This window comes from Bos javanicus, chromosome 11 (genome assembly GCF_032452875.1).
Source record: "Bos javanicus breed banteng chromosome 11, ARS-OSU_banteng_1.0, whole genome shotgun sequence".
Lineage (NCBI taxonomy): Eukaryota > Metazoa > Chordata > Mammalia > Artiodactyla > Bovidae > Bos > Bos javanicus.
The window spans coordinates 103,469,151-103,495,043 of NC_083878.1; the positions used below are offsets into that span (position 1 = coordinate 103,469,151).

Here is a 25,893-nt window from a genome sequence, read left to right on the forward strand (position 1 = left end):
TTTGACTCTTGGAAAACTTGCAAAACTTACCGCACAAACCCCGTGGATGTGTTACAGAGCTAAACTTGAGAACCTTCACGACTGATTGCCCTGCAAACCTAGGAAAGAAAGCTTCCTATGATTTGTTTGCTTAATTTAACGCGAGACCTGTTTTTTCTATTGCTATTCCTAATTGTTTTGTGCATATCAGATTTTCTCTGAACTGTGTGACCGAAAACAGAAAAGAAAGGAAGTGGACCACAGAACGGACATGAGTCAGCATCCGTCCTCTGTGGGCCTGGAAGTTCAGATTCCCACGTTCCAGGCCACCTCGCTATCACAGGGGATCGACAGTTACATACGCAAATGATACGATTTGAACACAAGCTACTTGATAGCCAAGCAGTCACCCCTCTGCTCTTTGCATTGTGGGATGGTGTGTAAGATTTTGTCTGAAAAGGGTTTTGTTGTTTATGTTTCGAAGGTTAGAAAACCCTGGTTAAGGGGATCCAAACTAGAGCCCCCTGGTGCAGACACGTGTGCCCCCTCCTCATTCATTCTTCACTAACACTTGCTGGGCTTCTGCTACATGCCAAGCCCTGGATACAAAGCCAAGCCCAAGTGTCACTTGGCCGGGAGAAAGACCCAAAACAAACAAGCCTGTGAGGTGGAGATAAGTGCTATAAAGAGCAGTCGAGTAGGGTGGAGCTGCTGTATACAGGGGGTCAGGAAGTCCTCCCAGAGAGGGAGACTGCGGGTGAGAGGTAAGAAGAGAGGTAAGCAGCCCAGGCAGAGGACTGCACGTGCAAAGGCCCTGAGGCAGAAGGGGCGCGTGTGCTGGAAGGACAGCAAGTGGAGCGGGGCATGGAGCTGGAGAAGCAGCTGTGAGCAGGACCCCACAAGGCCTCCCTAGAAGAGGGCCCTGGCCCCGAGTGCGAAGGGGGTCGAGGGAGGGTTTTGAGCAGGGTCGTGTGGTCTGCCTTTCTGACCGCCGGCTAGAAGGGGCGGGAGGGGGCGCCCCCCGAGAGGCTGCCACAGCCCTCCGAGAGATGGCGGGGCTCCCCCGAGACGGGGGTGGCGGTGCTGGTGAGAAGGGCGGGACTTAGCGTGTGTGTAAAGGTGGGACAGGCGTGTGATGGGAGGTCGCATCTGCTGCAGGGCTTGTGCAGCCGCCCTCGCTGAGATGAGAGGCTGCAGGGGAGGCGCTGGGAGGGCAATGCAGGGCTGAGAGTGGAGGCCAGGGTGCACCTGGACCTGCTGAGTTCCGCAGACCTTGGCACCATCTGCAGCTGGCACCAGGCCACTGGTTGGCTGTGTGAGTATGGGGCTCAGACGGTAAGTGAGGACTGGAGAAGGCTGGCCACACACTGAGCCCCGGGCCTCCAGATGCAGGGCTGAGGTGAGGAGGGAGCGGGAAGGAGCAGCAGAGAGGTGGGAGGGCAGTGGGAGAAGGAAGGACACGCAGAGATCAAGACCGAGAATCCAGGATGGGATGGACGCGGTGAGTGGGCCTGGTCTGGGTCAAGGGTGGTTGGCTCCCTGGCGGCCCAGGCTTCTTTTTCCCTGTCCTCCCTCCCAACCACTGACCACAGGCATGACCACAAGCCACATGGTGATTATCGGGCAGATAGACCAGGATTGGTCACATGGTTGGTAAAGGCGGTCAAGGCTGGGATGTCGGGAGGGAGTCTAAGCTCACCTGCACACCTGCTTCCCTCTGCAGGAGGGGCTTAGCTTCTGAACACCCCGTCCGTCTGCTCAGGCTGCTGTAAGAGAACACCGCAGGCCAGGCGGCTTAAACCACAGACGGGCATCTATTAATATCTCTCACAGGCTGGACATCCAAGATCAGGGGCGGGCATGGTCAGTTTTTTGTGAAGACTCAATTCCTGGCTTGCAGATGGCCAGCCGCTTCTCGCCTGTGCTCACCTGGCCCTTCCTCTGTGCTGCATGTGGAGAGAAGGGGTCTCCACGGTCTCATCTCATAAGGTCACTGACCCCATCGTGAGGGCCCTACCCTCGTGACCCCATCAAACCCTGATGGCCTCCTGAAGGTACCTCCTAACGCCATCCCGTCGGGATTAGGACTTTGTGGGGTGGAGGGGGGGACACAGTTCAGGCCCTGCTGTTGTTCAGTCGCTAAGTCTTGTCTGACTCTGCGACCCCATGGACCGCAGCACGCTAGGCTTCCCTGTCCTTCACAATCTCCCGGAGTTTACTCAAACTCACGTCCATTACGTCGATGATGCCATCCAGTTCAGGCCTTAGCAGACACTCCAAGTCCCCTGGAAGGACTGTGACCCTTCCCAGCCCCAGGTGTAATCCCACTGTCACTCCCAGCTCTTCCTCTAGGGCTCTTGTGTCCCCCGTCCAGGTGCTGAGGAGGGTGAGGGAACATCTCTGGGACCCTGGCTCTCTGGGGCAGCCAGTGGGCATATGTGCTGGCTTAGCCCAGCACTGGGAGGCTGACCTTGAAAACAACACCCCAGTGTCTCCAATCCTCAGCACGCAATTGGTTTAATGAAAAGTTCTTAGGAAAAGCATGCCTCGGTTACGAAATGCAGCCACAGCCTCACGCAGAAGCATTCAGACGAGGTGGTGGGCTGTGTCTGAGAACCGGCTTCCACGGGTTGCTGCTGCTGCTAAGTCACTTCAGTCGTGTCCGACTCTGTGCGACCCCATAGACATAGGCAGTCCACCAGGCTTCCCCGTCCCTGGGATTCTCCAGGCGAGACCACTGGAGTGGGTTGCCATTTCCTTCTCCAATGCGTGAAAGTGAAAAGTGAAAGTGAAGTTGCTCAGTCGTGTCCGACTCTTCGCAACCCCATGGACTGCAGCCTACCAGGCTCCTCCGTCCTTGGGATTTTCTAGGCAAAAGTACTGGAGTGGGGTGCCATTGCCTTCTCCGTCTATGGGTTAGCCAGGCCCCACTTCCCCGCTTGAAGCCGGGTGCCCCCACCCCATACCCTCCTCAATGTGCCCCTCCTCCCGGCGGGAGAGGTGCCTGCTCTCGGGACACTGAGACCCACCTGGCATATTGTCTGTGCTGCCAGGCGGTCGGCAGGTACCAGAGGAAATTCTCAGGTTTGTGAGATGGATGCTGACTTCAAAGGGAGTAAAATGTCGAGAAGTTTTGCATCTTAGAGCTGATGAAGTGAGGTGTTGGTATTCCTGTTTACGGGGCTTCCCAGGTGGCGCTAGTGGTAAAGAACCCACCTGTCAACGCCAGGGAGGTAAGAGACATGGGTTTGATCCCTGGGTCGTGGAGATGCCGTGAAGGAGGGCATGGCCACCCACTCCAGTATTCTTGCCTGGAGAATCTCACGGACAGAGGAGCCTGGCGGACCACAGTCTATGGGGTCGCAGAGTCGGACACGACTGAAGTGACTTAGCACGCACGCACATTCTGTTCATGGAGGGGAAATCTGGGAAGTCGGAGGCCCAGAGCAGTGGTTGAGGACCCATGGAGTGTATGTGGCAGAGGCACCCTCCAACCCCGGTGCCTCCAACACCTGCGAGGGGCTCTTCTGATGCCCCTGACCGGGACACAGGCAGAACTCTCATCCCTCCACCCGAGTCTCCCCCATGGTAGTCGTCCCGGTCAGGCCGGCTGGTGTCCAGCTGGGTGGCTGTGAGCCCTGGAGGTCAGGGCTGACTGTTCCTTTTCCGAGCCCCCCCTCACGGGGCAGGTTCTGCACAAGGTTGGGGGACGAAGGGACAGGCGAACTCCACCTGCAGCCCGGCCCCGGAGTGGGTGCCGCCTCCACACGCCTCAGCTGGCATCTGGTTTCAGGCTCAGCTGGTTGAGGACACGAGCCGTTCTCCAGCAAATTTACAGGAGGATTATTCCTGAGTGCTTGCCACGTGCCAGGGATGGAGCCTGGCAGGGACAGGCCTCTGTGTTCTCACGATGACGCCGTGAAGAGGGCAGGGACTGTAGTCATGGAGGCGCGGGGGTGGGCGTCCCCGCCACACGCCCAGGGACAGATGGAGCTGGCCCCAGCATTGTTAAATGTCCACGTCACCACCTGAATGGACACGGCCGAGGGGAAGCCCCTTAATCTGTCAGGTGAGCGGCAGGACAGGTTGGGGGGCCCAGGGAGCCCCCGAGGGAGGCTGGGGTGCCGGGTGCATGTATGATTCTGCTCTGCCCCTGAGCCTGCAGCCACGTGTTGCAAACACTTCTACTCCTCGCTGTGCTTGGCGGGCGTTAAGAGACGGGGCTGGGGGCAAGGGGGCCGCTGGGTGGGGCGCAAGGCAGAGGAGCAGGCTGGCAGTTGACAGCTGGAGTGGGGTGGGCGGCTAGGACATGGGACTGGGGACAGATGTGGGACTTGCAGACCCTCTGGGACCTCTTGCTGCAGGGGAGCCAGTGTTAAGATGCGGCTGGTCGAGCAGTCACAGGATGGCCTTGTCCCTCAGCTTCAGGCGAACCTGACCCGGTGGCCCCAGCTCCCTCGGAAGGCCAGCGTGCTCACCTCCCACCCTGAGGGCCAGGTGCCCCTGAACCATTTAACAGGACCTGTGTGCTCCTGCGGGCGTGTGGCCTGCCCCAGCTGGCTGCCATGGCCTTCGTCTGTATTTTATGATGTGGCTGTTAGGGCTGCACAGGGCCAGGCATCAGAAGTACTCGTAAAGCTTGTCTGGTGATTGGAATTTAAGGCGCTGGGGGTGAGGTCTTGGGCGTTTGACGCAGGAGGGGACGTCTGAGCGGGGAGGCTGATGGAGACAGATCATGGGAAAATTCCGTGCGGGGTTTAACTGAGAAATAATCATTTTCTATGAAAGATAATGACTTCTCTGGAGGCTGGTATCAAGATTTATTGGCCCAAGAGGCTACAGGGATTGGAGCCAAGGCGAGCACGGTGAGACCTTGAAGGGAGCAATCTTGAAATTGAAGTCTTGCTTCGGGTCAATATATCTGAATGCCAGAGCCCTCAGCTCCACACACGTAACGTCAGCGGAGATTAAGCATGTCCGACAGCTTTGGTGGACAGTCTTCCTCCTCTGGCCGGTCACTGGATAACCCCAAGCTCCCTAGATCCAGCCGTCATAGGAAGGAGAAGGCCAGGGTCTTCATACAAGTCCTCCTTGACCAGACTCCCTCCAAGGGTGAGGGGCCACAGGGCCACAAAGTGACTCCAGACACACGCGCCTGCTGGGCACCCAGGAGGCCCCGAGTCCAGCTGCGGGCATGGCCGTGTCTGGTGCTCAGCTACCAGCCCCCACCCATAGCAGCCAGACCCAAGACTATTGAATCTGAGGCAAATCTGCCGGGTTTCGATGTGGGAGATTTATGACCGAACGTGATGTGTGTAAAATACATAATTCCTCTCACACGGCCTCGTAAATCCAAAAGGGTCAGCAATAGAGAAAAAAAAATAAAAAATCACAGACTAATTTGTTCAGAAAACTAGGGGGAAATCAATAAGAAAGCTGTAGCTCAAAATTTGTTCTGAAATTGCGTACATGGAGAATGCACACGTTTTCCCCCCAGTGGACCCAAACCTCTCCTGTGCGCTCAGGCGGGCTTGGGGACATCGGGCGTCGCATCCACATGGATTGTCGTGACTGCTGCTCCCCGGGACCGTGATCCCGTCCTGCGTGAGCTGGTGTGTGATGCTGGCTGGGCCGGTGAGGCGGGCCCTCGGAGTGGCTGCCCCAGAGGCTGGAGCCTGGTGACGATGGTAGGCGGTTCCTGCCTTGGCCTGCAGGGTTCCCCAGGGTCTGAGAGGCAGCACTGGGGGCTTTGCCAGGCCAGCTTTGGAGACGCCGCCCACTCTCATCGACAAGTGCTGGGAAGTCTGGGTCTCTTCCCCCGGGTCCTATAAATGCTAAGTGAATGAGTTCCCCGCACTGCAGTGAGGGCTGCAGGAGACGGGCTCCTGTCACTCTGACCTGACAGCCGACCTCCCAGGGTCTCATGGAGGTCATATCCTGGACCAGCACCAGGACGTCGATGTCCCTTAGGCCAACATGCCAACAACTGCTTGATTCTGGACTCCCTGTCCAGCAGATATTTTCCAGTTTGAGAACTGGAAATGGCTGGGTGGATGCTCTAGTTGATGCAGGCAGACGATCGATAGGTGCTATAAATGACAGATGAGGGACAGACATAAATAGACGACAGTAGACACGTGATGTGTGTGCTCAGTCACGCCGGACTCTCTGCGACCCCATGGACTGTAGCTTGGCAGGCTCCTCTGACCGTGGGATTTCTCAGGAGGAATGCTGGAGTGGGTTGCCACGTCCTCCTCCAGGGGATCTTCCAGGGGTTGAACCGGGGTCTCCCGCGTCTCCTGCAGTGGCTGGCAGATTCTTTACCACCTGGGAAGCCCATACGGATAACTGATGGCCGGTTTAGACGACAGACGGGAAGAGAGCCTGCTGTAGGACATGGAGAGTGACTTCTGAGAGATTGAGCACAGCGTAAGTGAGCTTTAAGTCAAGAAATCCTCACCACGTCACAAGTTTAGAAGCTGACGTGAAAGCTGGTTCCTTTTATTTGTTTTAATTTTAGACCACGCTGTGTGACATGTGGGATCTTAGTCCCCCGACCAAGGATTGAACCCACACCCCCACCCAACCCCCCGTAGTGGAGGTGCAGAGCCCTAACCACCAGACCACCAGGGGAAGTCCCTGCTTCCTTTTATGAAAGAGCTGATTGTTGGGCTCATTGAAAAGCTACTTCTCCTCCAAGTGCTCAGATGATAATTCAGGAGAGAAAGACTGACAATATTGAAATGAGACAGCCCCATGCGGACAGACAGGGACAGAGCAGGGGCGCTGAGAAGACACTGTGTTGGTTCCCAGTGAATTCCCTGGAGCACAAGCTCAGAGGCGCTCTCGCATTAGAACCAACAGACACACACACACACACACACACACACACACACACACACGTGCGCGCATGCACGATGCAGCCTTCTGCTCCTTCTGGGGAAGGTGGGGCGCGGGCCCTCACTGTGGCTGCAGAAAACGCTCTGAAACTGGCGACAGGACGCGGGGGGCGGGCTGAACCTGCCTGTGCCCTGGCGACGGTGGTGCTTCCACAGGGCTCTGGGGGAGGAGGGGGCCCCAGGGACCCCTCAGAGCCCATCAGCGGCTCGTGGGGCGGCTGCTGCGGGGAGAGGTCAGTGCTGCAGTGGCCTGACCCTGAAGGTCAGCTGCCCTGGTCTCACCCTGAGGTGGCCCGAGGGCTCTCCCTGCCCAGTCTACTGAGACCCGCGTCCCTCTGGGCCTGCGCCCGGCTGTCTCACCCAGTCTCAGCCTCTCCCCACTTCCTTCCCACGGGAACCCCTCTTCATGCTTGACTCAGCATCAACTTCCTGGACGCCCGCCTGAGTCTGGTGCTGAGGGGGACAGGCGCTCTCGTAAGGGGATGCCTGCGAGGCCGTCCCTGCAGGCGCCCACACCCGCCGCCTCTGGAACCCACCAGGGCCCTGCTGCGTCCAGGAGAGCCAGTTCGACAGCCAGCCTGGCAAGGGGCTCTCATTTCTTCTGGGAGGCGTCCTGCACACCCTCGGGGAGGCGGGGATCCACTCCAGCCCAGAGGCTGGGTGGAGGGTCACCTGGCTGCAGGTGAAATCACCTTCTCCCCGAGCTGCCGCCTCCTCTAATCTGCACGAGGGGACGCACACTGACCTCCCAGCCTGGAGTCGCCAGCTGGATGTCATGGAGGCGCCGGGTTTACCCTTCAGAAATCAGAGGCAGGCAAACATCCCTGCCGAAGGTTTCCCAACGAGGCAAGTCCGAGAGGGCGTGTCAGCGCAGACGCAACCCCCAGCCTCAGCATCTGGCCTCCCCAACCCCACAAAGCCGCACTCTCCTCTAGACCTCTCCTGAGGCCCCTGGCACGCCCACACATACACACACACACACGCTCACGCACAGCCACGTGGCGACGTGTCCGGGGCCTTGCTGTGTCTAGGAGGCCTCGTTCGACGGCCAGCCAGGCAGGGGGCTCTCACAGACAGCGTCTGTGTCCCCACAGCCCCCCACCACCGCCCCGTCTTCTCAGAAGTCCAGGCTTTCCCACGACCGCCCAGTGGCCTCCGTGTGAGCCTGTGTGACCCGGCCGGCCCCCGCGGGCCCCTCTGTCGCCAGGCTGCCTGCTGGGGCTGCCTCCGAGAGCACGGCCAGGGTGTCCCTCAGGATCCTGCTGCTGAGCTGGGCAGACAGCAGGTCCACCACCTCAGCTCTCTCCACGCCCTGGAGGGCAGTGCGTGGTCCTGCGCCCAGAGCCGGAGCAGGGTCCCCCTGCCTGGAGCCAGGCAGCCCTGGGTCCCCAGCCGCCAGACTCCCCATAGATGCACAGGCCACTCTGGACGGGGTCAGGGGTTGTGCTGACAGCACTGGGAGCTGCCCTGGGGCATCCCCTGCTCCCCCACACCAGGGAGACCCCAAGCTGACCGGTTCAGACAAGTGGCTGTCCGTGGCCTGGTCCCTCCCAACAGAACCTGATTCACCCAATTCTCCCCCAAGGCTTCTGCCCTGTCCCACCACCCCAAGGCAGAGCCCAGCCTCCTCCTGGGGCCCCAGGGACGGTGATTCAGACAGACTCTCCCCAGACAGGGAGGACCACTCTCCCATAATGAGGGAGGCAACTTCCCCTGGGGAGTCCAGCAAGCCCCCAGGACACATGGCATCTTCGGGCGGGGTGGGGAAGTCTTCTGAGTGGGGGCTGGCAGGGTCGGCCTCCCCGTCCGCTGGGAGGATGGGAGGCAGAGGAGGGAGGCGAGAGTCCCTCTGGGTGGAGGATGGGAGGTCGAAGCTGCTGTAGGACAGCGCCTCGTCCACCGGGGACAGGATCTCAGGCAAGACACCGCCGGCCAGAGAAGTGCAGGCTTCCTCCAGGACAGGGGGCGCTCTGCTTCCCCCGCGCCCAGGGGCCCGGCTCTCAGCTGTCTGGGCTGCCTGCCCACCCAGGTTCCCAGGAGGAGCCCCTGGCATCAAGAGGACCTCAGGCTCAGAGGAGGTCTGTAGAGGTTTCCCATCAGTGGAAGGACTCGGGTGAGTGCCCCAGGGCCCCTCTGGGCAGCCACCTGAGGCCTGCGGAGGCCCCGTCTCTCCTCTTTTGCGAAACTCAGAGGCCGAGGTCCCGGAGGGGAAGGAAAGGGTCAGGTGGAAATCACCCGAGGAAGAGGTTTGGGATGGGAGCCTCGCTCCTGCAGCCTCCCGGGACCTCCGCTGGGCTTTTCCTGTGTCTGATCCACTGGTCGGGCTCCTACTGGTTCCAGAATCTTCCCGCCCCTCCCCTGGGCCCAGGAAGGGAGGCAGGGCAAGGGGCACCCCAGCCTGTTCCAAGTGGGATGTGCGTCCTGCGGGCGAGCAGTGCTCTGGGGCTGGCCCGGCACCAGTGCCAGGGTCCCGCGGGCTCTCCCGGCCCCAGACCTCGCTGGACAGCTCGGACTGCTCCGACCTCAACCACAGAGACTGGGCAACGGGGAGACCTCCTGCCGGAGCCAGGCCACCTGCCCCAGTGCCAGAGCCGTGCCCAGAAAGGGCCTCGGTACCCTCCAGCCCCTCCCAGGTCTCCGGCCCTCCGCCCTGGTGGAACCCCCAGGAGTCTGGAGCAGGGAGCCCCCCAGCCCAGCTGAGATCTGTGTCCACAGTGTCCCCGGCTTCCCCATCCGAGAGGGAGGTGGGGCTCTCGGAAAGCTGGACCAGGATGGCGGATGCTTTCTGAAACTCCTGGAGAGAAGGGCAGGATGGGAGGCTCCCCGAGGAGGCGGCTGTGGACGGTGGAGAAGACGGCCCTGAGCAGGCGCTGGGGGTGGACTCAGGCTCGGAGCCCAGGTCCCACAGAGCCACGAGCTGGGCCGGGGGGCCGCCCTCGTGCGGGGCTGGGGGTGCCGCCATCTCAGCTGCTGCAGAGAAAGGAGAGTTTAGGGACAATGTCACCACCTTTACGCTGAGGACGTTCCACCAACCCTGGGAAGGATACAACCCACATCCCACGGCCCCCAAGCCGAAGGATCAAAAGCAGAAGACCCTAGGCGGAGACAGAATGCCCAGGCGGTGGGGAGGGCAGGGGCTGTGGGAGTGGGCTGGCTCTGACTGGAAAACTGGTCCATTACCTGGGCCTCACGAAAGGGGGGGGCCCTTGAAGGGGTGGGAGCATCACCTGGAGACATGGTCGGCGGGGCAGCTTCTGGGCAGGAAAAAGGAGCGTGGGGGTTCTCCTGCTGACAGGTCTCTACCCTGCAAACAGTGTGAAGTCTTAGGGTGCCCCCAGAGGGAGCCCCATTTTCCAACCTCCCCCCTCAGGCCCAGAGTCTCCGCAGGGGGCCTTCAGCCACCGCGGATGCTTAAAACACCTTCCTGCCAGCTGTCTGTCCCCCAGGGGAAGAGGCCAGCACTCCCCCAGCAAGGTCTGTCTTCAGGGGCTTCTGGCCTCAGTGCCCCCTGGATCAGGCAGCTGGGAGTCACCATCGGAGAGACCCAGAGGCAGCACTGCCTCGAGGAACCCCCACAGCTGCCCCACCCCGTATCCTGGGCCGACATACCAGGGGGTGTCTTTGTTTCCTAAGATGGGGGTCAGACTCAAGAGGGCATGTGGGTGGGCTGGGGCGCATGGAGGCCCCCGCCCAGCATGAAGGGCACCAGGAGCAGGTGTCTCCCAGCAAGAGGGCAGGATGCTCTGGCCAAACTGTCTCCAGGCCCCAGGGTGCCCCCCCAGCCCGAGCCGCCCTCCAGGACCCCACACCTCTGCTCTCCTGAGCAGCTCTGAGCAGCCTCCATCGCTGCAGGCCCCTCCGCAGAGCTGCTGGCAAAGTCCAGCCCCGGTTCCGGCCCTGCCGGACGCCCGCCGCCTTCAGCCACCTGCTGGAAACACTTTGGAGAAACACCACGGTCAGGGTGGGGCCGCCTCTGCTCGACCTCAGGCTGTGTCCCTTAGCTGTGGACAGAGCCCCTGTGTTCTTGTGACCACAGTAAGGAACAAAGGCCATCCCCCGAAGAGGGCCACGAAGACCCACCCATCAGATATCCCTCCTCCCAGTGGGCTCTGAAGACCTGTCAGCAGACGAGATATCCCCGAGAAAGCTCAGAGGTCCCACCCATCAACAGCTTGCGTCCGATGGACGAGGGGTCCCCGCACCAAAGCCACGCAGGAGGGCCCCCGCCCAGCCCGCAGACAGCACAGGGCCAGGCCCAGACTCACATGGGCTTCCTGGGGGCTGTGGGGAGGCCCTGCGCTCAGGGAGGGTTGACTCTGGCCTTGGAAGCTTGATGTTAGGCTTCCCGTCAGAGCCTGGGCCTTTTCCTCTGTTGGCCGGGGGCTGGGGCTGGTCTGGGGGTCTCCTAGGGAGCACGGAGACCATCAGCATTACGGGCACAGAAGGCAGAGGACGCAGCGGGCACAGGGTCCCAGAACGCCGAAGCCCCGTGCAAACAGCCTTAGCATCCCAAACAGCCACCACACCTGCTTGTGTTCGGTTAGAGTGAGAACAGAAAAATATATGGTTAGCTACTCCTAAAATTACCCTCTTGTTGGATAGTTACGGATGTGAAGACTCAGAAAGAACTTTAGAGACAGCGTTTACAATGTAGATTTTAAAGCCCTCTTTATGGTGGTTTTGGGTGGAGCTCGCAGACCGTCTGCCCAGCTGCTCTTTTCCTCGTCCACTCTTTGGGGGCTGGGCCGGCGGAGGGAGAGAGGAGGTGTGGGATGTGTCAAGGTCACCACCGCACAGCTGCAAGGTCAGCAAAGTGGGGACGGGGTGCTGCAGTGGCGTCTCTGCCAAGAAGTCCCAGGGAATTACCATCTTCCTACACGTTCACTCCACGCTGGGACCCGGCAGGGACAGCAAGGCCCGGGGATCCATGGCGGTCCCAAAGCCACAGGCCCTAGGGGACCAGAGCTCTTTGGCTGAAGCTTAGATGTGTGGAAGCTCCACCGACGGGAACGCCTCCCTTTTGTCCGTGGCCGATGTTGAAGGCCAAGCTTGTTGCTGCTGTTTAGTTGCTTGGTCATGTTTGACTCTCTGCGACCCCATGGACTGGAGCCCGCCAGACTCCTCTGCCCGTGGGATTTCCCAGGCAAGAACACTGGAGTGGGTTGCCATTTCCTTCTCCAGGGGATCTTCCCGAGCCAGGGATTAAACTCGCGTCTCCTCTTGGCAGGTGGATTCTTCACCACTGAGCCTCCGGAAGCCGCAAGGGCAAGGTGCTGTGTGGGTTGAGCTGAAGGACTGTGATGGGGCGTCACCCAGGGAGCCCGGGCAGGCTCAGTGCCAGGTCAGCAGAGTCAGCGCCAGCCCTGGACCCCCGCCACGAGCTCTCCAGGCAGTCCAATGCCCCAGAGTGGTTCCATCCCCCTTCCATCCGCCCTGATCTGTCCTGAGGACGCTCTCCCAGGCCGGACCACAGGGAGCCCCCTACACACTGGCTGGTCTAAACAACATCTGCTGCTCCCGAGGGTGGCTATTGAGAGGGGCTTCTGAGCCTGAGGCATGGACTCAGGCCTGAAAGGAGAGTTCCGAGGTGGCACCCAGGCATTGAGACAAGGCAGGGCCCCAGGGCACCCCCCTCTGGGCTGTCCAGCCTGCTGTCCCCAACACACCATTGGGGCTCCCCAGAGCCATGAATGAGTCTGCTCCACCCTGGAAATTGGTGCGTGCAAAAAGCTCTCTTTAGCTAAGAAGACACTTCCGGCACGCCGGTTCCCACGTCACTAAAGGTCTGTACCAGATAAACCAAGTTGGGACTACAACAAGCAGAGCAGGCTAGAGCTTCCCCTTTCAGCAGGAAAGGGGCCATGCCGCCCCAAGAAGCGTAGAGCGGGGGTGTCTCCCACCTGTGCCAGGCTTCGAGTGGTCTCCCCCAGGCCTCCCTGTCCTTGTCTGGGGGCTGGCACCGCCTTGTGGGGGACACACCGAGTTGGGGGAGCTTCTGGCAAGTCTCACGCAAGGGAGGACTTACCCGGAGGCGGCTCCTTCACCGGCAGGAACCAGATCTGAGCAGCAGGGAGGCTCCCCTCCATGTCGCCCGCCTGTGTCTACAGGGGGGGGACAGGAGACAGCCATTCTGCAGGAGCCACCTGCAGGGAGGGCGCTGAGGACCACCCATCAGGACAGGAACTGAGCCCGGGGCCCCACCAAGATCAGGTGCAGGTGGGAAGAACAGGGGCGGTCCCCCCAAGTGGGCAAAGAGGTGAAAGGGCTTTCTGGGGGGTTGCATACAGGAAAGGCTGGGCCTGGTGGCCGTCCTGTGTCCAGGGAGGTCGCCTGCAGAAGGCCCGGCAGAGGGACACCAGGCTGCCCCCTTGGCTCTAAAAGACATACAAACCCATACACTGTGGCTTCCACCGGCCTCAGGCAGGGCCCTCCAGAGCTAGGGGAGCCCAAGAACCTGAGGAGAGCCCTCAGCGCTTGAGGGAACCCCCAAGAACTTGGAGAGAGCCCTCAGTACTCAAGGGGAGCCCCAAGAACTTGGGGAGAGCCCTCAGTACTCAAGGGGAGTCCCCAGAACCTGGGGAGAGCCCTCAGTACTCAAGAGGAGCCCCAAGAACTTAGGGAGAGCCCTCAGTACTCAAGGGGAGTCCCCAGAACCTGGGGAGAGCCCTCAGTACTCAAGAGGAGCCCCAAGAACTTAGGGAGAGCCCTCAGTACTCAAGGGGAGTCCCCAGAACCTGGGGAGAGCCCTCAGTACTCAAGGGAACCTCCAGAACCTAGGGAGAGCCCTCAGTACTTGAGGAGACCCCCAAGAACTTGGGGAGAGCTCTCAGTACTCAAGGGGACCCCCAAGAACCTGGGGAGAGCCCTCAGTGCTCAAGGGGACCCCCAAGAACTTGGGAAGAGCCATCAGTACTTGAGGGGAGCCCCAGAACCTGTAGAGAACCCTCCAGAGTGTGGGGGAGCCCCCAGACCTGCAGAGCAAGCAGAGCTGGTCTCTGAGGAAGGGTCTCACAGACGCTCCAGTCCTCCTGCCCCTCCATCTTCAGAGACCAGTCCCACAAACGCCCAGGCCCCACTGTTCCCCTGGGGCCCCAGTGCCACGCTCCTAGCCCCTCCTCGCCTTCTTCTCCTTCACTTGCCCAGCATGTCTGTTTGCACAGGCCCCTCAGCACTCCCTGTGCTTCCCAGACGGAGTTCCAGGGCACCCTGGGGTTCCGAGACATTCTCCAGGGTGACCCTGGGGGGCCGGAGGAGCTCAGTGAGCAGGGCCTCGGAGCCCCCCTGCATTCGCCCTCCACCCCCTCACCCCTTCTTGTCTGCTTATAGAACCTCCTCTGCATTAGCATCGCTGCCCGGAGAGTGCAGAGAAATCAGCAAGCAGGGCTTTTTAGGGGATGGGGTAGAGGGCAGGCTGTCCCTTTAAGAGGCAGGTCCAAGTCTTAACTCTCAGCGCCTGCAAACCCTTATGTGAAACTAGGGTCTTTGCAGATGCAGACAGGCCACAGCGAAGGAGGCCTGGAGGCCCCCGAAACTGGAAAAGATGGGGGATTTCAGGCTTGTGGCTTCCAGAACTGAGAGACAGGAAGTTTCTGTCATTTTAAGCCACTGATGTTGGGTAATTTGTCAGGCCACAGGCCCCTCACTGCACAGAGGGGCTGGGGAGGAGCCGGTTGGGGCACCCTGCCAGGCGGGGGGGCCACACCAGCTGCTCTAGGGGCTCCCCAGGGTGTCTGTGGGCTGGGGGCGGGGTACAGCACGGGAGATGGGGACAGTCTGGGGGCACGTCCAGCTCCCTGTCTGCACAGGTCCCCTGCCTGGAGGCCTGAGTGATCCAAGAGCCTGCCCAGCCCTGAGCCCAGGGCCAGCCTGGAGGAGCCTTCCATACACCCTTGGTGGAGGCAGCATCACAAACATCTAGACTCAGCCAGGCAGTGTGTTCTGGGGTGTCCTCGGGAAGGTCTGAGGTTCTGGGGACCAGCCTGGCGACTGTCCGTAGCCCGGCTGGCTGCTCTGAGTCGTCGCGTCATCAGGAGGAGGAGCGGCCAGTCTGCACGGCCTCTCCCACCCCGGCCAGCCCCCGCCATCTGGAAGGGCAGCCCTCCTGAGTGCCCAGACTCAGGGACAGGGAGGCCGGGTCGCCCCCAGCACACAGCTCCAGCCAGGCCCAGCAGGACACACGTGTGTCTGACCCTGAGCCGGCCGCAAGCCCGAAGCGGGCATGAGTTGCCAGGGCCCCCGAGGGGGTGGCTTCTGTCCTCAGCTGCCACCACTGCCACCCCACCCGGTTACCTTGGCTCGTGCGGCCGTGGCTCTCCGGGGGTTGGCCTCTGGCATTAGGTCGGCCGGCCACTGCAGGTGCATCCTTGTCCCACGCCAGCGTCGGAGGACACGGGTGACCATCCGCAGCCGAAGCTGCTGGAGGGGGTGTCCCATCCTGCGGCTCGCTGAGCAGGCTGCAAGGCAGTGCAGGGTGGGGTGACTGCTCACCCGGCTGCCCTCCACTCCCAGGGGGCCAGCCCTGACCAGAACATTCCACCAGTGCAACACCACCTCACATCCAGGGACAGCTGCGTGCAGTGGCCAAGCGGTCAGCACCGGGTGAAGGAAGACAGGCCCTGGCCCCTCCCTGCCCGGCAGCTTCTCGAGCAGGACCTGCACCCCTAAACGGGGCCGCTGCTGGGGGTGGCGGGGGACGTGTGGGGAGGGGGACTCTGTCTATGCCCCTGTTCCCTCAGGACGTCTGTGTGGAGCCCGACCCCCCAGCCTGAGGGCAGCACTCAACGTGCCTGGGTCCCACCTGAGCTCCGGGCACACGGACGGCAGGAAAAGCACCCCCATCGCAGCCCCAAGGCAGGGGGCTGGGAACAGGACTGCCAGGCTTCCCGGTCCCGTCTGGGTTTGAGGTCATGCCCACGGGGAACCTCGCTCTAGAACATTCCCCTGCTCTCAGGGGCAGCAGGGAGTTCCTTCTGTTCCCTTTCTTCCCAGGCACTCGCTGCGACTGGGCACTGCTGGGAGCCGGCATATTGCATATTGAGTGCAGCACTTTCCACAGCATCATCTTTCAGGATCTGGAATAGCTCAACTGGAATTCTATCACTGCCGGTAGCCAGCCTGAGGAACTCCGCCCATGACAAAGGTCCTGAGGAAGGAGGCTCGGCATACGCAAAGGCGGGATCGAGCCTTAGGAGTCCCCCATCTACCCCCAAAACCAGAGTCTGCCTACTTTCTGCTTTGTGCTTTCACCTACACCTCTGACTTTACGGGGGGCTGTCCCCCACTACCTCTCTGAAAAAAGTTAGCTTACAGCTCCAGTTAATAATTCCTGGGTGTGACAGTGTTTAACCTACAAACTCCTTTGGAAATCGTCTAGCCTGCCTGAATAGGTTTTTCCGGCCACATGTGATTGTTCAGAGCCTCCCAACTGTGAGAGGCAGGAGATGTTCTAAACTGTCTAAACACAGATTCTTTTGAGTAGTTAAAAGATTGATTAGAAATTGTATTGGTGAAGGGATTTTCACTTGTTGGGCCAATGTTTGCTGCTAAATTTCCATATCCCTTACTTGCTGTGTCCCTGGCAGTGTATTGATTAATATAATTGGTGTAAGTAGTAGCTTTAATGTTTGTAACCTGTTAATTCTTTTTCTTGTTATAGCCCACCACACCTTTGCTCTGTAGGAATGCAACTTTATCTAATGCTTTTGGAGGGTGGCTCCTGACCAATCACCTTTAGAGAAAAATAAGTTTTTTGAAGAAAGGGTCTTAAAATGTTAACAGGCCTCCGGGCCAGAAGATGATGCAAATCACCTAAGCTTTTGCATATGATAAGTTTGCAGGAAGAAAGCCTGGCTTGCTGCCTGACTCTACCCCTTCCCCCATTATCCTCTATGCATAACTTAAGGTATAAAAACTACTTTGGAAAATAAAGTGCGGGGCCTTGTTCACCGAAACTTGGTCTCACCATGTCGTTCTTTCTCTTACCTTCTGGCTGAATTATTCAGCCTCTTTTCTCCACTGAATTTCCTCACTGAGCTATCCTTATTTCAGCCTCTTTTCTTCACTGAATTTTACTGAGCTATCCTCATTCTATTACTCTTTATATCCTTAATTAACATTTAATTAAGCAATTGTTTCCTGATCTTCGCCTACACCGTCTCTCCTTCGAATACCCTGGATCAGCTGGGGCTGGTCCCCGGCAGGGCACAGCTTGCTGCTCCCCCAGGGCGGCCCTGAGCATCCCCCTCCCCTGGATTGACACCCATTGGGGGGGTGTGGGCTGGGGAGCGGGGTCAGAGGGCTGTCTTAGCCGAGAAACCGGGTCTCGGGCTTTTGAAGCAGGAGACATCTCGGGGGGCTGGAGCTCTGACCTGCGGGGCAGGAAGTAGCAGGCACCTGTCTGCACCAGTGTGTCCAGATGCAGGGCCCGGCCCACCCTGGAGCAAGGATGCAAAGGACGGGGAGGGGCTGTGCCCGGCCCAGAACCTGGCCGAACTGGCCAGAATGGGAGGCCCCGCCCCCTGCCTCCCTAAAGACATCCCGTCCCTCCCAGCCCTCCCCAGTACACATGGGTCTCAGCCCGGAGCCCCCAGCCAGGGCATCGAGGGCCCCCACAGGCCCTGGATCAGGGATGCGCCCTGGCCCTGAGCAGCTCAGCGCTCTGCTGAGCTTCTCTTGAGGGAACGAAAGTACGAAGCGGTCCCTCCACATGGCGGGACCTCCCAGGGAGGTTCCAGGCCTCTGAAGCCTCTCTCACAGACACACAGCTCTTCTCTGGTTTCTGACTTGCATCACTGGTGTGATGAGGAGCCACGTGCCCCGCAAGGACTCGATTCCAGGACACACCCCCCACCCTCGGAGTGAGCAGCCAGCCCCAGCTCCATAAACAAATTCCTGGTACCAAGAGGGTCCGGTCAGCCAGGAGGCCTGTCAGAGGTTCCTGGGCTGGGCGATCAAGAGTCAGGTGAACCATAGATCAGCACGTGAAAAGCGCTGTCAGAGGGCCCAGAGTTGAGCTCGGGCCCGGGGCCGAGTGTGCGATGACCCCCTTTCCTGGGAGAGGCATGAAAATGTGCCCCGCTGCTGGAAGGGGCCGCTGGACAGCAGAGGCGCCCCCAAGGGCAGGCAAGGGTTCTGAGAAGGCCACTCTTGAGGGGCCAGCTGCTTCCCAGGGTTGGGGGTCACCTCTGCAGCCTCACCCCCAGGTTGCGGCTTTGGGTGGGAGGCGCTGAGGTTAGAGCCTCGCGGGCCGCCAGCCCTCGGGGGAGGAGCTGGGAGCTGGCTAGGAGGAAAGGGGGCCTCGTGGACTCTAAAGGGCCACTTGAATGAAGACAGAAGAGGAGGAGGGGTCCCAGTGCGGGGTCATCAGGACACTCTGCTTCCACCCACAGCCAGGACTCTGGCCCCTGCCCCTGACGACTCGGCCCCGGGAGCCTTCGGCTGCAAGCTGAGGCCAGTGGCCCCGCATCCAGGCTTTCAGAAAAGGCCAAGCTGCCCCAACCGGGGGAACAGCCCATGCCAGCCTCGAAAGGGGGTGCCTGGCAGCTAGGGGGTCCCACGCACACACCAGCCACCCAGGTCGGCCCGCCTGCCCTGTGTCACTGTGCAGCCCTGGGGATGGTGGCACCCCTTCCCCATTCAGCAGACGAGCGGGAGGACATGCCCCGGCCAGTGGCCCAGCTGGGAATGAGCCGGAATCCCTGCGCTCCTTCCAGAGGGCCAGGCTTCTCCCAGCGGGCCAGGGAGGTTCTGGCCTCAGCTGCCAGCCCCGTGGGCCAGCTGGTGGGGCAGGACCCCCCTCCCAGTCCCCGAGCATCCCCGCCTCTCCTCCCTGTGGCCAGGTGCGCAGGGCCCAGCAGCTGTGACACCACGGCCACCCAACAGGCAAGGCTTTTAATGGCAAGTGCCAGGGCCAGGGCTGCCCGTGAAGACTCACTGTGGGACTGGCGGGCTCTCGCTCCTCTGAGGGTACTGGCCGAGGGGGCTGCCAGGCGTGTGCCAGGCATGTGAGGAGCCCTGGCCCGGCCCCTCCGGCTGCTGGGGGCTTGTCTCGGTGCCCTCCTCCCGCCTGGCCTTGACTTCGGGGCTGGAACTCTAAGAGAAACAACGCAGAGGGAGCTGGTCCATCTCCCCTCAGGACAAGCAGGAGGCGGCTTCATGCAGCGGCCGCCACGGTGGCCAGCGGCTCGGCAGGCAGCCGGCTCCCGTGAGGCAGCGGCGGGCTGGCTGAAACAGGGGTCCTCAACTCGCGGGAGCCCCACGGTCCGTTGCTAACAGCCCCCAACAGGTGCAGACAAGAGGCCCAGAGCTGGGGGAGCCCTTGCCTGGGGCTGCCCGGGTCGCCGGGCTGGAACCCACAGAGGTGGCGGCTGTGTAATGCGGCAGCCCTGGGCCCCTCTCCTGCAGGCTGGCCTGGGATGACTGGGGTGACTGCTAAACTACCCCAGCTGCTCCGCAGAACCCAGTCCACCACCCTCCGCCGCCCGCCAGTGAGACAGTCGCCATCCCCAACCTGCGGGAGAAACGCTCGGCCTGGGGACAGGCGCCTGAGCTTGTCCTCACCGCCTTCCTTCTCCCTGTGATGTGGGGACAGGCCGCAGGAGCAAGGACACACCACCACTCAGCTCCCGAGGGGCCGGCCTCTCAAGGGGCCTGGGCCTCTCCCTCCTTCCTGCCTCGCCCCCACCTTAGCCCCACCAGCCCCCTCCACACTGCCCCAACCCTGCTCACTAAGCTCCCCACGTCCGGGCCAGAGCACTTTCCAACCCCGGGGAGTCTGGTTCCTCCTCCGGGCCCAGCCAGGCAGCCCAGGCCAGGAAAGTCCCCTTGGCCCCCGTAGCAGCTGCTGCCCCTCCTGCCCGACCCTTCCGAATCCCTTCCCACCCTGGATCACGGGTGTTTTACACAGGACTTGCACGTGCCCAGGAAGCGGCCAGTGAGCAGCGTTTCTGGCCATGAGCCAAGCCCCCAGGCTGGGTGAGAATGCCTACCTGAGGCAGCCGCGTCCGGTCCTGAAGCTCTTGCTGCAGGAGGGCTGCGGACCTCTGCACGGAGACGATGTCCTTCTGCTGCTGCAGGAGCAGCTTCCTCTCTCGGTGAGAGGACAGGTGAAGGGTCCGCAGGTACCGGATGCCCCTCTGAACCAGAGGAGCACACGTTGGCACCCGGAGACGGGGCGGGGCAGCTCTGGCACTGGGGACCCCTGGCCCCTGCAGATGTCCCTGTCCTTCTCATCCTGCTCAGTCAGGAGGTCCTCCCAACCCCACACTTTGGCCTCCCCTGTCGCTTGGGTTTGGCCATCAGCCGGCTCCGGCAGGAGGCAGGAGGGAAGCTGGGGTGCTCATTCCTTGGGCACCTCCAAGCAAGGCTGGCACAAGCCGGCTGTGCCCCTGCCATCCCCCACCGCCCTCCCACTCGCCAGGTCCCGGGCTCTATCCCTGACTGTCCCCTGGCTCCTGCTGCGTCTCTGATGGCCACCCTTTGGCAGAACCACCTTGCTGGGACCGCATCCCCCCAGGGGAGGCAACAGCCTGTCCAGGTCAGAGGAAGAAACTAAGGCTCGGCAGGGCTGGGTCCCTCGCCCCAGTGGGCAGGGCCCCGACCCAGAGGCCACCAACGTCTCCACCCACAACAAGGGACCCCAGGGTCCCCGCCTCATTTGATAACTGGAACCCTTCCATCCCTTCCTCACGGTCTCCTGGGCTCCTCCTGCTGCCCCTCCGCCTGGGAAGCCCCACACCCACCACCCCACCTCCCTGGTCCACACAGGTCCCACAGGATGGAGGTCAAGTCCACCACCACCCCTCCCGTCGCATCTGAGGGACCCCAGGAAAGACAAGCGCCAGCCCCCAGCCTCAGTCTCTTCATCCAGCTCCCACCCCACACAGGGCTGTCTGGAGACCGAAATCAAAGGACAGCAGCACAGTGGCCCCTGACCCCAGATGAGGAAGCTGCACTCAGAGAAGCTGCGAGTCCCCTCTGAGGTCAGAGGTCCATGCTAGCTGGGCCAAGCCCTCCAACAACCCCACCAAAACACGCACGGCTGCAGTTCTCCCCTAATGAGGCTTGGAGAGGCCCGGCCACTGTACAGAGGCTGCAATGGTCAGAGCACCGCGCTGCCCCCACCAGCTCTGAACGCTCCCCTTGCAGCCCTGAGCAGCCCTGAGCAGCCCTGGAGGGTGCCAAGCACCCAGGAGTTCTGTGGTGGGGTGCTCGCGTTCCCAGCCCCCGAAGAGCAGCAGGAGCCCCTGGGGGTTGCCCACCGGGAGCCCGCCCTTACCAGCTCCCGCTCAAGGTAGCTGAGGGCCTGGTGCTGCTTCTCTGCCAAGGCCACCAGCGCCGCGTAGCTGCCAATGCTGTTCAGATACCTGGCAGAGGAGATGGCCTGACTGGACTGACTGCTGACCTTGGGGCCTGCCCGTGGGTGTGGAAAACCACAGTCCTGGCCAGCCGGAGCCATCCAGGTGGACCTGGCACGCCCGGTTCTCACGGCAGGGCCATCGGGAGGAGATGGCCGTGCGTGGGCAGGCGGGGGAGCCCCGAGGGGCCCAGTGGCCCCAGTCCAGACTTCATTCTTCCCATCCCCTCAGGACCACCTTTGGGCCTGGAGGGAGGAAGGGAGGACAGCGTATTTCCCATGCTGGCACCCCAGCCCAGCCAGAGGGCCCTTTTGGGAAGGTGGGAGTCATCATGGAATAGAAGACCCCCAGCCTGGCACAACTGTAAACCACCAGTAATCTTAACTGGAATGAGCTATTCGGAGACCAACATGGGAATAACAAGTAGCTGTAAAAAATGCGTCCTCATTGACATGAATTCCACTTCCACAAATCCACCTTAAGGAATTCTTCTCTGTGATGTTCAGGACATAGGGCACAGAGCTGGAGACGCCCCAGAGGTCCAGTTAGAGGGCGGCTAAGGGGGCTGCTGTCTCTGCGCTGGGTGCACTGAGTGTTGTAACGCTTGTGCAGGGACAGGGAGAGGGCTTCTTGACTTTTAAACGAAAACTCAAGTTACAACGGCGTGTCAGTTCAGTTCAGTTCAATCGCTCAGTCGTGTCTGACTCTTTGTGACCCCACAGAGTGCAGCACGCCAGGCCTCCCTGTCCATCACCAACTCCCGGAGTTCGCTCAAACTCATGTCCATATCGATTCGGTGATGCCATCCAACCATCTCATCCTCTGTTGTCCCCTTCTCCTCCCGCCTTCAATCATTCCCAGCATTAGGGTATTTTCCAATGAATCGGTTCTTCGCATCAGGTGGCCAAAGGATTGGAGTTTCAGCTTCAGCATCAGTCCTCCCAATGAATATTCGGGACTGATTTCCAAGGCAATGGCACCCCACTACAGTACTCTTGCCTGCAAAATCCATGGATGGAGGAGCCTGGTAGGCTGCAGTCCATGGGGTCGCTAAGAGTTGGACATGACTGAGCGACTTCACTTTCACTTTTTACTTTCGTGCATTGGAGAAGGAAATGGCAACCCGCTCCAGTGTTCTTGCCTGAAGAATCCCAGGGACAGGGAAGCCTGTGGGTTGCCGTCTGTGGGGTCGCACAGAGTCCGACGCGACTGAAGCGACTTAGCAGCAGCAGCAGCAGTCTATTCCAAATGCTGTTTAAATACCTATCTGTGTATCTCCCTTAACAAGACCTGCCAAGACAGCCTGGAAAATGGGCAGAGATGATCTCGCAGATGTGGGGCTAGGGGAGGTTTCAAAGCCACCGTATTCACCTTTTGGTACTTTTGGTCGCATCAAACTTTCTCCAAACGCCCATGACCCTAGGTAGCAGCGCTTTACCCTGGGGGTACCGAGTGGGAGCGGGGCGGGGGCCCTGCGCGGCGCGCACGCGCTCACCCTCGCTGATGCTCCAGCCAGGCCAGCTCGGCGCGGGTCTTCTCCTCCAGCGCCTTCTCGCGCAGGCGCAGCAGCGCGGCCTGGTGCCGCGCGCGCAGGTCCTCTTCCCGCAGGCTCTGCTCCAGCATCTGGATCGTGAAGCGGCTGAAGGGTACCGGCGCCGCGCTCCGGGGCCTCGTCCGGCTCCCCTGCGGTGGGGCGGGCCGACCGGGGCGTGTCACCACCACCGCTGAGTGTCTCCGAGTGGGAGCAGCACCCAACTCCCCCGGGAAGAGGCTGCAGCCTCCAGGGAGCCTTCCCGGACTGGCCGCCCCAGTGTTCTCCATGTCGTGCCCCTCTTCCCCGGGACACGTTACTGTCCTCCTCCCAACTGGGGGCTCCTGAAGAAGGCAGGGTGGGGTCCTTGCCCTGTTGGCCCTGCACTCAAGCCGGCCACGTGCTTGTGCTCTGGATGGGTTAGGAAAGACTGGGCCCCTCCCTGACATGTGCAGTCAGCACTGCCTGGGCCAGCCCTGCCCCAAACCATGTCACCTGCCACCCCAGCCGTGAGGAAGGGGCTTGAGCGGATGTTGGCTGGAAGGGTGGGTGGTACCCGTGGCAGGGAGAGCCTCCCTTCACACAGGACCTGCAGTGGAGTCCCCCTGGGTGCAGGCTGTAGGAGGGGTGGGTCTCAACGCCTGATGTCCCCAGGCACGGAGAACTGCGTCCCCTACCTCCTGCCAGTGCCTCCCCTGGGGCCCACTTGTGAGTCCCTTCCCTGGGGTTCTGTACCTGGAACCTGAGTTCCTCCCAGAGCCTGGCTGGAGGCAGCTGGGAGGGGCGCTGGGCTGGTCTCCCTTCCTGCATAGGCTCTGAGGACAAAAAACAGGCATGGCTGGTCATATAAGGTTCCAGGGACCTTTTTTACAGGAAGTCTTCACCAATCTAGGGTGTCTGGGCAACTTAATCTACCACCACCACCACCACAGCACAACCCTCCCCACCCAGACACAAAGCTTCAGCCAAATCTTCAAGAGGCCATGAAACGGAGCAGGACTATATGGTTCTTCCCTCCACATACACCCCAATCCTAGTCATGTCCCTGACCTGCCTTTATCTAAAAAAGAATTTAATCAAAGAATAAATGTAATCAGAGAAGAAAATACAGAAATTAGTCCTGAATTTTCATTGGAAGGACTGATACTGAAGCTGAAACTCCAATCCTATGGCCACCTGATGCGAAGAACCAGCTCATTGGAAAAGACCCTGATGCTGGGAAGGAGTGAAGGCGGGAGGAGAAGGGGACGACAGAGGATGAGATGGTTGGATGGCATCACCAACTCAATGGACATGAGTTTCACCAAGCTCCAGGAGTTGGTGATGGACAGGGAAGCCTGGCGTGCTGCAGTCCATGGGGTCGCAAAGAGTTGGACACGACTGAGCGACTGAACTGAACTGATGTATACATACACACATATATACACATACGGGTATACATACGTGTGTATGTCTGTGTAGATACATAGATACATAAAATTTAAAAGTTTCTTGAGTGTTTACAAACATAACAATGTATTGTGGAGTTATAAAGTAAAATGCATGACTACCGTGGCCTAAAGTCCAGAAGAGAAGCAATGGAGGGCTGTAAGGTCCTCCTGTTCTGGGTGAGCTGGTGGAATGTCACGTGCAGATACACCAGAGGCGCTGTTGTAAATCCCAGATCAACCACTGAAGCCAATTACAGCTCAGAAGCCAACAACAGAGAGAAAATCGAATGATAGAAAAATACTTGTTTGACCCAAAAGAACGCAGAAAAAGAAAGGAGAAAAGGCCAGTTGAGACAAAAGAAAATAGCAGGATGATAGACTCAAAACCTAACAACATTGAGACTTCCCTGGCCATCCAGTGGTTAAGATTTTGCCTTCCAAAAAAAAAAAAAATCTAAACAAAAAAGAGAAAGGAACAAAACAACAAAAAAAACACTTTTCCTTCCAATGCAGGGGATGCGGTTTCAATCCCTCCCACAGGCCTTTGTGACCAAAACTCCAGAAACAAAGGAAAAACAATATTGCAACAAATTCAATAAAGACTTTAAAAAATGGCCCACATTAAAAAAAATCTTTAAAAACTCTAACAGTAATGATAATTCTGTTCAATGGAAATAGCTAAGCACTCCAGGTGAAAGGCAGAGATTGCTGGATTGTATAATAAGACAAAAGAGCAAGATCCACCTACGGGCTGCCTCCAAGAAACACACTTGAAATAGGAAAACACACATTCGTTACAAGTGGGAGGATGGAGAGGACAGACCGGCTGGACTGTCTGATGCTAGCTGTGGGGACGCAGGAGTGGCTGGATCAGACACAGCAGGCCGCGGAGCAGCGCGGGTCGCTGGGGACAGAGGGCTGTCCCACGAGGGCGGAGTTTTAAAGGGGTGGGTCCACCAAGGGCCAGGGTAATCCCAAATGATGATGTTCTCAACACCAGGGCTTCTTTTCAAGAGCTCACAGAACATCCACCAAGATAGATCCACATCTCTACATATTTGGGCTCAGGTCCGTCTAGTCAAAGCTATGGTTTTTCCAGCGGTCATGTATGGATGTGAGAGTTGGACTATAAAGAAAGCTGAGCACTGAAGAATTGATTATTTTGAACTGTAGTGGAGAAGACTCTTGAGAGTCCCTTGGACTGCAAGGAGATCCAACCAGTCCATTCTGAAGGAGATCAGTCCTGGGTGTTCTTTGGAAGGAATGATGCTAAAGTTGAAACTCCAGTACTTTGGCCACCTCATGTGAAGAGTTGACTCATTGGAAAAGACTCTGATGCTGGGAGGGATTGGGGGCAGGAGGAGAAGGGGATGATAGAGGATGAGATGGTTGGATGGCATCACTGACTTGATGGACGTGAGTTTGAGTAAACTCCAGGAGTTGGTGATGGACAGGGAGGTCTGGCATGCTGCAGTCCATGGGGTTGCAAAGGGTCAGACACGACTGAGTGACTGAACTGAACTGACCATGAGGAAATTAAACCGCAAGTCCATCATAGGAGCAAACAAGTCCATCATATGCCACCAGGGAGCGTGGTTAGTCTGCCGCCACCAGCTCAGCCACGGCTCAAACTCCCAGAGGTTGTGCTGGGCTGTCCCTGCAGCCTGTACACAGGGAACTCTGTTTGCCAACACAGGATC

At 59.7% G+C, this 25,893-nt stretch overlaps 1 protein-coding gene across 8 annotated transcripts in view; it reads right to left on the bottom strand.

The window, feature by feature from the left end:
- Positions 1 to 6,450: 6,450 nt before the first annotated feature.
- CCDC187 (coiled-coil domain containing 187) overlaps positions 6,451 to 25,893 on the bottom strand; it is a 48,332-nt gene continuing 28,889 nt past the window's right edge. For 5 of the 8 annotated variants that reach the window (XM_061434052.1, XM_061434051.1, XM_061434048.1 and 2 more), the window contains 12 exons: positions 23,499 to 23,578; positions 22,728 to 22,915; positions 21,154 to 21,241; positions 19,865 to 20,011; positions 18,811 to 18,968; positions 15,168 to 15,331; positions 13,164 to 13,252; positions 12,904 to 12,979; positions 11,144 to 11,283; positions 10,688 to 10,806; positions 10,106 to 10,182; positions 6,451 to 9,848 (listed from right to left, as the gene is read on the bottom strand). In XM_061434052.1, coding sequence (XP_061290036.1) covers positions 7,996 to 9,848; positions 10,106 to 10,182; positions 10,688 to 10,806; positions 11,144 to 11,283; positions 12,904 to 12,979; positions 13,164 to 13,252; positions 15,168 to 15,331; positions 18,811 to 18,968; positions 19,865 to 20,011; positions 21,154 to 21,241; positions 22,728 to 22,915; positions 23,499 to 23,578 — 3,179 coding nt within the window. In that variant the 3' untranslated portion in view covers positions 6,451 to 7,995. The remainder of the gene's footprint in view (positions 9,849 to 10,105; positions 10,183 to 10,687; positions 10,807 to 11,143; positions 11,284 to 12,903; positions 12,980 to 13,163; positions 13,253 to 15,167; positions 15,332 to 18,810; positions 18,969 to 19,864; positions 20,012 to 21,153; positions 21,242 to 22,727; positions 22,916 to 23,498; positions 23,579 to 25,893) is intronic. The other 3 variants (XM_061434049.1, XM_061434047.1, XM_061434053.1) reach the window with 3 other exon arrangements.